Below are 13,704 nucleotides of genomic sequence, written 5' to 3' on the forward strand. Positions count from 1 at the left end.
GCCCAGTGGGGTTCGCTTGAGCGGAGCTGTTCCTTGCTCCCGCTTAAAGCGGTGAGTAGGCGCTCCCAAACTTTTCCCCTCAGCATTTAGGGGGTGATGTAGGCCGACCTGGTCGGCGCGGACCAGGCGCCGCACACCCCCCCTGACGGGTTGTTGGGCCGGCCCAACACATTCCCACTCTTGTTATTTTTGTTATTTTTTTTTCTTTTTTCTTTTTTGTTTTTTTTCTTTTTACGTTTTTCAAATGCTGATTCTTTTTAGACCCGATTTTTAAAAATATTTTAGTTTTTTTAGAAATTTAAATATTTCCAGAATTTGAACATTTTTCAGATTGGAACAAATTTTAAATTGGAACAAATTTTAAATTGGAACAAATTTTAAATTAGAACAAATTATAAATTGGAACAAATATTTTTTAAACTTATTATTTTTTATATATGAACAATTTTCGAATTTGAACAATTTTATACTTGAACAATTTTCGCATTTGAACAAATTTTATACTTGAACAATTTTTGAATTTGAAATTTTCTCGAAATTTTTTAGTTAGAACATTTTACATTTAAAAATATATGTAAATTTAAAAAATTAAATCTTAAAAACGAAAAAAGAAAAAGAAATGAAAAAACAGAAATGAAAAACAGTAATGAAAAAGAAACAGAAATGAAAAAAAAACAGAAGATAAAAATGACTCAGAAATAAAAACAGCCAACTGGCCCAACACCCGAGGGCCGGCCCGTACCGCGCGGGGGGTGTGGGTCGCGCGGTACGCGCCGACATGGTCTGTGTATAGGAAATCCGCAGCATTTACACGCTAGAAAAAAAACGTAGAGATTATTTCTTTATTTCAGACAGCTTATCAGTAAATACTACTAGTACTTTTGGTTTGAATATGAAAGTAAACGGACACTTCTCCGAATCTGATGCTGAGGTCGGAACGGTGTCGCTAAACTGGAGATAAGTTTGACTCCCGTACGTGTGGACTCCAACAAACGGTTAACGGCGGAGCAGCTCTATCCTTGTTGGATTTTGTTTCTTCTTCGCAATAGGCCGGGAAAATTGACTCATGGGAGAAGTGCCGCCCAACGGTGTCGACTCTCGAGTCAAGCTACTGCTCACCGCGAACTTAGACATATTGTTGTCGTCCGCCTTATAATCCGATCGACGGCGAGACACCCCGATTCCCGCCGGAGGACGAAGACAATACGGTACCCGTGGGCAATCGGATCTTGGCATTGTAGGTACTAGGTCGTAAAAGCTCGGTCCCCACACTTTGCAGGATCGAGACGGCGATCTCTTGTTTGCATATTCTTTTCGATCGGGGCATCGATCGACATGGGCGATGCCGGCGAGATTCGTCTGCAGATCGCAGGTATCGTTCTGCGTACGTCTTGTTACTGGAATTGTTGGACCAAATTGAGAGGTAGAAGAGTTGAATCGATAGATTAACGGATCGAAGCATAGACGATGCAGGTACCGGAGGCGAAGAAGCTGCTATAGACACGTCTCCTGCAACCGCGGCGCCGCCGCCGATCTCGAAGCGCCTGCAATGGTGGGCGCTGGTGGTCGTCAACATCGTGTTCGTCCTCGCCGGACAGAGCGTGGCGACCCTCCTCGGCAGGATCTACTACGACCAGGGCGGCGGCAGCCTGTGGATGGCCACGTTGGTGCAGTCCTGCGGCACGCCGATCGCCATCCCGCTGCTCCTCTACTTCGGGCGGCGGCGTCCCAAGTCCACCAGGGTGGCGCGGCCACCGCTCCTAAAGATAGCGGCCATCTACGCCGGCCTGGGGATCCTCCTCGCCGGCGACAACCTGATGTACTCCTACGCGCTCCTCTACCTGCCGCTGTCGACCTACTCGCTCATCTGCGCCACCCAGCTCTCCTTCAACGCCGTCTTCTCCTACTTCATCAACAAGGAGAAGTTCACGGCGCTCATCCTCAACTCCGTCGTGCTGCTCACCTTCTCCGCCGCGCTCGTCGGCGTGAACAACGGCTCGGACGGGACCAACAGCAGCGTCCCGGCGGGGAAGTTCATGGCCGGGTTCGCGCTCGCGCTGTCGGCTTCAGCGGTCTTCTCCCTGATCCTGTCCCTGAACCAGCTGACCTTCGACAAGGTGCTAAAGAGCGACACCTTCTACGACGTGATGGAGATGCAGTTCTGGAGCAACACCGCCGCCGCCCTCGTGTCCGTGGCCGGCCTGTTCATCTCCGGGGAGTGGAGCACCCTGGGCGGGGAGATGCACGGGTACAAGAAGGGCGCCGTGTCCTACGGGATGACGCTGGCGTGGACCGCCATATCGTGGCAGCTCACCACCATGGGCATGATGGGGCTCGTCGCCGCCGTGTCGTCGCTCTTCAGCAACGTCATCAGCACCGTCGGGATGCCGCTGGCGCCGGTTATCGCGGTCATTTTCCTTAAGGACAAGATGGACGGGGTTAAGGTGCTCGCGATGCTCATTGGCCTATGGGGGTTCGCCTCCTACATCTACCAGCACTTCCTTGACGATGCCAAGATTAAGAAGATTCTAGCTGAGAGTTCAGCGGACGACGACGAACACCAGACTGTAAAACTCGCCACAGAGTGATTGGATTTTGCAAGACTTCAAGTACAGACCCTGCTCGTACTTGTGATTGATCACGCTGGTATACTGTAGAGATCTCAATACTATATGGAGTACCTACTGTACTATAAATTTCAAAAGATCCTATCACAGTGGGTCTTCAGAAGAAAACAGTATAGAGAATAGAAGTTTTTATCGGTGCCCACTGTATAGTAGATTATTATGAAAAGACATCAGTTCAGACTTGTTCTGACTCTGAGTGTACATTTTTTCCTGAGTGTACATATTATCTCCCTGTCATTTGCTCGGAAGAATCTCGGCTAATTTTCAACGGAGGTCACATCTCATGCAGGATATGCGTGTCAGTTTGTGCAATGGTAGATGCAATCACATCTGATATGGAGAAAATTGGCCGCCACAATTTGGCGATATTTGAACGATTCTACTGTTTGCTGTTGTCACTTGTCACAGTCCAGTCAAAGCACCTATTACATAGTTGGTCGATGGTGCCCAGAAGTTTGTGCAAACCACAGAAATATAGCCTGTGTGATGGTGCGTACCGGATAGCAACGCTCCGCTTCGAACAACACTGACAGGCAGAAACTGCTGCTTGCTTTTGGATCGTAGCTCCAAATCTAACAAAGGGTATTCTATAATGAAAGATATCACGTATGGACGGATCTTTCATCTGCAACACGGCACATGTGCCAACTTTTGGGTCAACTAGATGACCCGGTGCGCCCCGGCGCACAGGCAAATGCAAGATAGTATTGTAACTATAAGTTTTATGTCTGTTTAGTTGTCCTCGAATTCAGTAGATCTTTGAGAGACCTGTATAGGCAATCTTTTTAAAAGAAGCTAAAAACACAAGTTTTACTTGGCTGATGTCTATTTAGTTGTCCAAGAATTATGTGTGTCTACGTGCACATTAGCCCACTTCCGTTTTCTATGCCGGGGGTCAATGTACAAAAAGAACCAAATATCATAAATTGTTTATGTCCTGAAAAATAACTTGTCAACATGATAGATGGACTTCGTAAAAAAAAAGCGAAGCAAGAAGGGTCACAAAGAGCTTATTTTGGGCTCTATTCCCGCGGCAGCCCTTAAGTTTGTATAAGCAATCATGTTAAAAGAAAATAAAAGCTTTCAAGCAACGGTCTACAGATAACAGATGTACAACACAGGAGTAATATTTGTTGCATCCAACCATTTGTTCATATCAAAGAGAAATAAATGTGTATAAATATCATGTTTTTTTTTGGGTGCCATCAGCACATTCAATAAGTACATATGAAGTAGTGGCATTTCCTTCATTAAGAATACACCATGATCATCACTAAGAAGAAAAAACAAATGCGTGAAGGCCACACCACGTGGTCCTAATTATACTTGCATACCAAGATCACTATACATCATTACCACCAGTTCATCCGATATTAAGCCTATCAAACAAATATAAAAAGAACTACAATCAAATACACAGCTTAGAAAATAGAATATATATAGTGACTAAAAAAAGTGAGGACTATTAACCTTGCTATAAGGGCATGCATTTGACTTAACAAGATTTCAAGTATCCTCTACTTCGACTCCAAAACTAAAAATTATTGAATTTGGTAAGCACATAATAAAATAGAAACAGAAGTGTTCAACCAACACACCGTAGCTATCTGCACAAGATACTGCTACTTTAGAAACACATTACCTGGGATAGTTTTCAAATCTATTATATTCTATCTTCTGTAACAACAATACTAACATCGAGGTTGTGGTTCCCAGCTAACAAACTGCAGCAACGTGCATGAGCTTCTACCACTTTACAAATCTATAGTAGCTGGGGTGATTTCTGAAGGTGTTATCTTCTATCTGAAGTGAAAACACAGCTACACAACTTAATCTATTACACAAGTTTAATTCACTTGTTTGTTTAGGTTAGATTTCTTTGTGCATAATTTCCTTCTGCACTCTGGACCCCCCACTAAGCAGCAGGGGAGCTACACAAGAAAGTTTGGGCGAGCCAAAACAAAGCGATTTTAGAATGCAGACCAGGGAGCACGAGGGCAGGAGAAAGGCCTCATGTGATAATCCTCTCCATTTTTTCCAATGAAGAAGTCTAAACCATCTACAAAGCCTCACAACACCTTTCGGTCTGGTACCTACTACATATTTCAGTCAGCCAAACTAAAGTCATTGTCTATTTCTAGAAGGGAAAAACACAGCCATCTAATATATGGAGAAACATCAATCAGCAACTAAAGACGTAGATAGTGCTCACCACAAATAGGACCTTTTGAAAAGGTAATGCACAACAAGCCTAAGTATTTAAATTGTAGCAACCAGTCCACAAGTGGAGTCATATGCCTGTGCTCAAGCTACGTGTACCAACAGAACAAAGCAAAATTAAGTGTCATGTATTCTTATTTTGGAAAACTTGCCTGAAACACATCAAATGACGGTTGCCCAATATAATAGGTACCATTAAATAGTCATAGAAAAAATTTGTAAGAAACACAATAAAAATCTCTTATCAAATACTCTTGTTGCCTTGATGTATTCAGTTGAAAGGTTCCAATAACAAAACAGTTTGTATTTAACTGAAAGGTGTCACCAATATTATCAATGGCTTCATCAACAAAAAGAATTATTTATTTTTAGTAGTTGGCTATGATCAAAAACAGTTGGATCAAAGGAGATAAATCTCCAGGTAGAAGTTCGAAAGAAATGTGAGATTCTCCCCTGCATTTCAAAAATATTATGTATAGAACCTGAATTAAGCAAAGAATCAACAGCTAATTTCTCACATACGTAACTGGCACATGCATATCTGGAGATGTATGTGCCTCGGTTTCAAAAATTCAGGATTTGTTCTCTTACTGAAATGAAAACTGCAAATGAAATTGAATAAGTTCTATGTACCGAGAGTCACTCACTCACCAGGTCAGCCACCCTGGCCGTGCGTTCATCTGTCCGCGCAAGCACCGCGTGTCCGCGTCCATGGTCAGCCCTGCATCAATGATCTTGCGTGTAGTAGGCATGCCCGAAGCTCGCCTCCCTTTACGCCGAGTAGCTTGGCTGCAGCTCCGACATGCTGCACCATTCGACAAACAACGCGGCAGATGCATCGTTAACCAGAACTCAATCAGAGGATGTAACTTATGTGATGTGATTAGATGGGTGCACAGAAACCGTTGATCTTACTTGGTGGCCAACCCTTCCTGGTTTCCTCAATCCCCGATGGTTATGTAAACCGGCGAAGACTGGTGTGGGACAGGGGAGCACAAACCATTTACAATGTTGTATGCGACATTTGATATCCTATGCTGCAATCAGAGAAGAAGGTTCTGCGTTAGGAGTTCAGGACTGAGGTGTTATTCTAAGCAGGAGAGTAAACCACATTGAACTGATGCAAACATGATTATTTAATCCACCTACTGTCCATTCGTAGGCATGGACATACCCTGCAAGCACAATATCATCTTTGTACTTCACGAACCATGGCTCGTACATCACCCTCATGCTTTCACCTTCCATGTAGTGGTAGTTGTAGCTGTTGTACCATGGAGCATGCATCAGAACGATCAACCATGGTGTTTCGCTCCTGTTTACCTCGGGGAATTCGGTTTCAAGCCACCTATACTGAGGAGTATATTTTCCTGGCAAACAATTAGCAAACCCTGTCAAGTTACCTTCAATTTTGGTACTGGCTATCAGCGTATATATGTTTCTTCTTTGCCCAAAGCCAACATAACTGAATTATTCTTTCCTTCAGAAGTGATCTTACGGTGCATAACAATTAAGTGTAATAATCATTGGAGCTCCTGGCAAAGGCGTCAGAGCTCTAACCCAGATCTGAATACATCACATCACAGGCTCAGGCTCAGGCTCACCATTAACCACACTACTTCAAACAGAACAAATCAAGTATAATGGGAGTAGCCTATCATAGGGTTTAACCGAATCCCAATGTGAAATATTTGCTTGTTTAAATTCCAAACTATATATTCTTTACAGTAGCATGAATCTTGAGATAAAGAAATATATGAAATAGTGAAATGCAAATGAGTTCAAACATTCATGTTACTGTCAACACAAATCTTCAGCATAACCAGATCTGGAAACTTGACCCACTCGGTAGGCATTGCCGACACATCCAGAACCAAACTTTATAGAAAAGGGCAAGGGAAATGCATAAAGTACCTTCTAGCTTCGTAAATAGCTCTCCTACAAAAATCAGGACTTGAGCTGAAAGTTCTTTTCTAACTCCTGCAGTGGAACAAGGACTAAATGGATCACTAACAGGGTGAACTTATCTTTAGCTAACACTGGTTACAACATGTACTGATTTGGTTATCAAGTCAATATAAAACAATATTATACTGAAAATTGATGCAGATCAACCTCTACATGGAAGGAAAAGAAAATGATTCATCAATCATACAAGAACCATGGAATATACTATTGCCAGGAAAGGAAAAGAAAATGATTCCTGACAAAACAAACTTAAGAACCAGGTATAGTAGCACGTGTTATCTCATTCCCACAGAAGCATCCAGGATAAGTACATGCATGCAGAAAACAGAGTACTGCACCATGAATCTTCTTTTCCTCTTCTCAATTTCCCAATCCAACATCTAGAAAAATCATTCACTTCATAAGCCTAAACATCTAGAGATAACTAAAACTGAAATCACTCTCCTATTTTGCATCTGAAAAGAACACTTGAGAAAGAAAATAGCATTTGCTATGCCGGGCATATTATGGAAGAATTTGCAACTCAAATAGAGGAAAGAACTCATCATTACAAATATTCAGATTCTTGATGTTCTGAATAGTGCATGCATCATCCACAGCTCTCTTTGGTTTATACATGTCAAAGATTACTGAACCAACAAAGCAACTTCAAGTCCGTTAAGGTACAAATCAAGCAATCAACTTGCTTCTATTGGTATGCCAGTTGCCGGTGGACTAACCGTGAGTCCACAACTTAGCAAAATAGTCTCTGATTGGAACTAAGCAATCTATTTAATCCCCTAGCTTCCACCTGATCAGCTATTTTGGTAAGTAATATCTTGTTATTTATATTTCTGAGCTACCCGGCAAAATAGTTTAAACCATGCATTCAAAATCTGTAGGTGTACCATTTTTCTTACAAAAGTATCACCTTATGCAGCAATTGGAATGCCACCAAAAAGCTACGGCCATGTACTGCAATTAATAACTTTTTACAATCAGCATCAAAATGGAACAGCTTGAGTAAATAATGCATACAGCCCCAAATCTCAGTACCTTAATTTCAAAGACTAATTACAACTATCGTAAATTCATCACCAGACCGGCAGATGATAGAGACGGGAGAAACAAATCGGTAATGCAACAGGCATTCACTGAATTCAAGAATATAGAACACACCCGGAAACAATTATGTCGAATAAAACAAACATGAGGACAATCTATGACTCACCATGCAAAAAATGATCTTATTGGCAATGGATGTGGCTCCATGTCCAAAACTTATATGTAATCTGCACTTACTTCATATAAGAGGATGTGGCTCCAAAGCTAAATAAATTTATCGCCTGGCATATTCTTGATCATACCTTGCATCCCGTCATCAACAAAGCTGCGAGGTACCTCCATACCTTTAGGATGCTAGTCTACCCAACCTTGCCATTTAGAACAGAATCAAAATTAATTATTGCAAGTCAGTACATAAAAGATAAAACCATGCATAGTATCTCTAAAGTCACCTCTGAAGGTCTCATCTTTAAATCTACATAGACATGCTTGAAAATATGAGGTGGAAAAAATTACCTAGGCAAACATCCAGCAAGTCTTGCTCTCTTACTATTGTTGTCCTATCCCTCCAATGCAATGAAAAAAAATCATCCTGGGCAAACACCCAACGATTTTTTGTTGTCCTCTCTCTCTCCGATGCAACGGACATCAGCTACATACACCATAGAACAAATTTTAGCAACAATACATATGACATATCCTTCATTACTTCTTAAACAAAAAACTGAAAAATGAATTGGTTCTCACAAAAAAAAATTCAGTTTAGCTACGATGCACCCGTTGCAAATGCTTTTGCAGAACTTAAACATGGGACTATGGGAGCTGAACTATTTTTTACTTTTACTTAAAATTTAGATTCAGCTACCACCGTGTCACTTGAGCATAAAGAATATATAAGAATATATGCATATCTTCAGAATATAAAGGATACATGCTAAATCTGGAAAACAAGAAGCAAACTAAATATGTGACAGACAAATGAGCAAAGACAACATCAATTACCTCGCGGCTGAAATTATAATTAGGTCGCACATTTACCTGTAGGAATATTACATCTCTTCTTATTTCTCCAATCCCATGTACTGAACACCTTCTTATCCATCCGCTCTCGATGCTCTGAAAGAAAACTAAATCATGATTTGCATCAGCATAACAGAATGTTTTTAGTACATGGTAAATCTGTAATGCATAACCAATCTACTTAACTCCAGGAAATAGGGCAACTGGCTACCCATATTCAGTGGGAAGGAACTGTGGGAAGCAAAGAAATATACAGTGCAGAAACTACTTCAGCACAGTTTGCCATTTTCCAACTTGCAACACTACAGATAATCCCTTGTTTTCTATTCTCAAGTAACACTATTAAGCACTTGGAACCTGCATATATTACATATGATTTGTTGATCATCTGTTAAGCCATATTACCTTCATGGAAAAATAAGTACCCAAACTTTCACTTCTTCTTGTTTCCCCTTACTTCAGTATATGCAGATGAAAGTCAATAAAAGCCAACGACCTGCTTCTTGTTTCTCGGTACTTCAATATATGCGGATGAGAACACCCAATAATAAAAATTCCAAATTTGGCTGAAATGCATTGCTGTAGGTGAGAACAGATATTTTCAGTGAGCTCTAACGTATTGCAGCAAATAAAATAAACATATAGATACTTGGGTAGAAGTTTAAAAGCAATTTGAGAGTATTTAACCTGCACATATATAGACAAACTTCACATAACATAACATGCTCCAAACTTAACTCTAGGAAATAGGGAAATTGGCTACCCATATTCAGTGGGAAGGAACTGTGGGAAGCCAAGAAATATACAGTGCAGAAACTACTTCAGTACAGTTTGCCATTTTCCAACTTGCAACACTACAGATAATCCCTTGTTTTCTATTCTCAAGTAACACTATTAAGCACTTGGAACAGCTTCCCTTCAATGCAAAGGTTCTTAAATTTCAAGCCACATCAGATTGGTTGGAACGCTCATGACTTCATTTATTTACCAGGATGGAGCTGTATTTGTGTTTCTTCCCAGAAAGAATACCAAGAAAACCACTCAACCTGCTCAGTTCAGTACCATTCCTGTGGTTTGATTCCGATCTGTGCTACTTCCCTTAGCACCCCACCCCCTACACATTGTTCTGATTTCACCGTGAATTCAAGAACCAGACCAACAAAAAGAGATATAAGTCGGGCAATGAGAACCAAATTTATCCATGATAACTAAATGGTCATCGAGTATCAAACCCTCTGTTAGCTAACCATGGTATTTTCATGGCTGGAGGGGACGCAATGAACTTATCTTTGGTTTGTTTGGGAGGCAAGATGCTGGTGCAGAGAGGGTGATGAGGAGAAACGGCGAAGAGGGCCACAGGGCTCTGAAACCTAGCAAGATAACCATCTTGTCCTGGAGCTGCAGCAACACAGGTGTGATCAGAATCTGCAAACCATATTTTCTTTATGCCCAAGTTTTGGAGCAGATCTGACGATTTGGCTTACAAAAATAAGAGGATGTGCTGCTACCAACAAGAGGAACTAATGGGTCATCATCGCCGGCTGATACGTCTCCGACGTATCGATAATTTCTTATGTTCCATGCCACATTATTGATGTTATCTACATGTTTTATGCACACTTTATGTCATATTCGTGCATTTTCTGGAACTAACCTATTAACAAGATGCCGAAGTGCCAGTTCCTGTTTTCTGCTATTTTTGGTTTCAGAAATCCTAGTAACGAAATATTCTCGGAATCGGACGAAATCAACGCCCAAGTTCCTATTTTCACCGGAAGCATCCAGAACACCCGGGAAGGACCAGAGGGGGGGGCACTGGGCCCCCAGACCATAGGCCGGCGCGGCCCAGGCCCTGGTGGCGCCGCCCTATGGTGTCGTCGCCCCTTCGACCCTCCTGCGCTGCCTCTTCGCCTATATAAAGCCCCTGGATCGAAAACCCTGATGCGTTCGACGAAAACCACAGAAACCTTCCAGAGCCGCCGCCATCGCGAGGCCAAGATCTGGGGGACAGGAGTCTCTGTTCCGGCACGCTGCCGGAGTGGGGAAGTGCCCCCGGAAGGCTTCTCCATCGACACCGCTGCCATCTCCACCGCCATCTTCATCACCGCTGCTGCTCCCATGAGGAGGGAGTAGTTCTCCATCGAGGCTCGGGGCTGTACCGGTAGCTATGTGGTTCATCTCTCCCATGTACCTCAACACAATAATCTCATGAGCTGCTTTACATGATTGAGATTCATATGAGTTTGTATCACAATTTATCTATGTGCTACTCTAGCAAAGTTATTAAAGTAGTTCTATTCCTCCTGCACGTGTGTAAAGGTGACAGTGTGTGCACCGTGTTAGTACTTGGTTTATGCTATGATCATGATCTCTTGTAGATTGCGAAGTTAACTATTGCTATGATAATATTGATGTGATCTATTCCTCCTACATATGCATGAAGGTGACAGTGTGCATGCTATGTTAGTACTTGGTTTAGTCTTTTGATCTATCTTACACTATAAGGTTACTTAAATATGAACAAATTGTGGAGCTTGTTAACTCCGGCATTGAGGGTTCGTGTAATCCTACGCAATGCGTTCATCATCCAACAAGAGTGTAGAGTATGCATTTATCTATTCTGTTATGTGATCAATGTTGAGAGTGTCCACTAGTGAAAGTGTAATCCCTAGGCCTTGTTCCTAAATACTGTTGCGTTACTACTGCTTGTTTACTGTTTTACTGTGTTACTACTGCTGCAATACTACCACCATCAACTACACGCCAGCAAGCTATTTTCTGGCACCGTTGCTACTGCTCATATATATTTATACCACCTGTATTTCACTATCTCTTCGCCGAACTAGTGCACCTATTAGGTGTGTTGGGGACACAAGAGACTTCTTGCTTTGTGGTTGCAGGGTTGCATGAGAGGGATATCTTTGACCTCTTCCTCCCTGAGTTCGATAAACCTTGGGTGATCCACTTAAGGGAAAACTTGCTGCTGTTCTACAAACCTCTGCTCTTGGAGGCCCAACACCATCTGCAGGAAAGGAGGGGGAACGTAGACATCAAGCTATTTTCTGGCGCCGTTGCCGGGGAGGAAAGGTAAAAGGTACTCACACTCCGGACCTCGGCTACTAAGCTATTTTCCGCCGTTGTAAGTACTCGAAGCTATTTCCTTTAGATCCTGCAATTGCAACTTTTTGTTTCTTGTTTACACTAGTTTGGCATAATGGACAACAATGAGCTTTTTATTCTATTTCCTGAGTTAAGACATGGATGGTTTGATCCGAAAATTAAAAAACCCATGGAACATGTTAGCATGAATACTTTGAACACCATTGTTGCTAATAATATGGAAAATTCTAAGCTTGGGGAAGCTGGTTTGCATGATATTTTTAGTCCCCCAAGCATTGAGGAGAAAATTTTCTTTGATGATACTTTGCCTCCTATTTATGATGATTATAATGATAGTGGTCTTTTGGTGCCACCTACTATGGAGAGTAAATTTTGTTGTGATTATACTATGCCTCCAACACTTGATGAGAATAATAATAATAATAGCTACTTTGTTGAATTTGCTCCCACTACAACTAATAAAATTGATTATGCTTATGTGGAGAGTAATAATTTTATGCATGAGACTCATGATAAGAATGCTTTATGTGATAGTTATATTGTTGAGTTTGCTCATGTTGCTACTGAAAGTTATTATGAGAGAGGAAAATATGGTTGTAGAAATTTTCATGTTACTAAAATGCCTCTCTATGTGCTGAAATTTTTGAAGCTACACTTGTTTTATCTTCCTGTGCTTGTTACTTTGCTCTTCATGAACTTGTTTATTTACAAGATTCCTATGCATAGGAAGCATGTTAGACTTAAATGTGTTTTGAATTTGCCTCTTGATGCTCTCTTTTGCTTCAACTACTATTTCTTGCGAGTGCATCATTAAAACTGCTGAGCCCATCTTAATGGCTATAAAGAAAAGAACTTCTTGGGAGATAACCCATGTGTTATTTTGCTACAGTATTTTGTTTTATATTTGTGTCTTGGAAGTTGTTTAATACTGTAGCAACCTCTCCTTATCTTAGTTTAGTGTTTTGTTGTGCCAAGTAAAGTCTTTGATAGTAAAGTAAGTACTAGATTTGGATTACTGCGCAGTTCCAGATTTCTTTGCTGTCACGAATCTGGGTCTACCTCCCTGTAGGTAGCTCAGAAAATTAAGCCAATTTACGTGCATGATCCTCAGATATGTACGCAACTTTCATTCAATTTGAGCATTTTCATTTGAGCAAGTCTGGTGCCATTTTAAAATTCGTCAATACGAACTGTTCTGTTTTGACAGATTCTGCCTTTTATTTCGCATTGCCTCTTTTGCTATGTTGGATGAATTTCTTTGATCCATTAATGTCCAGTAGCTTTATGCAATGTCCAGAAGTGTTAAGAATGATTGTGTCACCTCTGAATATGTTAATTTTTATTGTGCACTAACCCTCTAATGAGTTGTTTCGAGTTTGGTGTGAAGGAAGTTTTCAAGGGTCAAGAGAGGATGATGATATACTATGATCAAGAAGAGTGAAAGCTTTAAGCTTGGGGATGCCCCGGTGGTTCACCCCTGCATATATTAAGAAGACTCAAGCGTCTAAGCTTGGGGATGCCCAAGGCATCCCCTTCTTCATCGACAACATTATCAGGTTCCTCCCCTGAAACTATATTTTTATTCGGTCACATCTTATGTACTTTACTTGGAGCGTCTGTATGTTTCTTATTTTTGTTTGTGTTTGAATAAATTGGATTACATCATGCTTGTGTGGGAGAGAGACATGCTCCGCTGTTGCATATG

At 41.4% G+C, this 13,704-nt stretch overlaps 1 protein-coding gene across 2 annotated transcripts; it reads left to right on the forward strand.

Moving 5' to 3' along the window:
• Positions 1–989: 989 nt before the first annotated feature.
• LOC127336536 (probable purine permease 11) lies at positions 990–2,899 on the forward strand. Of its 2 annotated transcripts, none has more exons than XM_051363356.2 (2): positions 990–1,372; positions 1,465–2,899. In XM_051363356.2, exons 1-2 carry the CDS (start codon positions 1,336–1,338, stop codon positions 2,586–2,588), a joined length of 1,161 nt encoding a protein of 386 aa, XP_051219316.1. In that variant the 5' UTR covers positions 990–1,335; the 3' UTR covers positions 2,589–2,899. The 2 variants fall into 2 exon arrangements, with proteins under 2 accessions (XP_051219316.1, XP_051219317.1); XM_051363357.2 differs by having other exon boundaries at positions 991–1,372; positions 1,474–2,899.
• The last annotated feature ends 10,805 nt before the right edge of the window (positions 2,900–13,704 follow it).

Source organism: Lolium perenne, chromosome 2 (assembly GCF_019359855.2).
Source record: "Lolium perenne isolate Kyuss_39 chromosome 2, Kyuss_2.0, whole genome shotgun sequence".
Classification (NCBI taxonomy): Eukaryota; Viridiplantae; Streptophyta; class Magnoliopsida; order Poales; family Poaceae; genus Lolium; species Lolium perenne.

What these genes read in the sequence shown, in the direction of transcription:
- LOC127336536 (XM_051363356.2), top strand. Translation starts at nt 1,336, where the DNA reads ATGGGCGATGCCGGCGAGATTCGTCTGCAGATCGCAG. An exon ending in GATTCGTCTGCAGATCGCAG is followed by an intron (nt 1,373 to 1,464) that starts GTATCGTTCTGC and finishes ATCGAAGCATAG; the next exon opens with ACGATGCAGGTACCGGAGGC.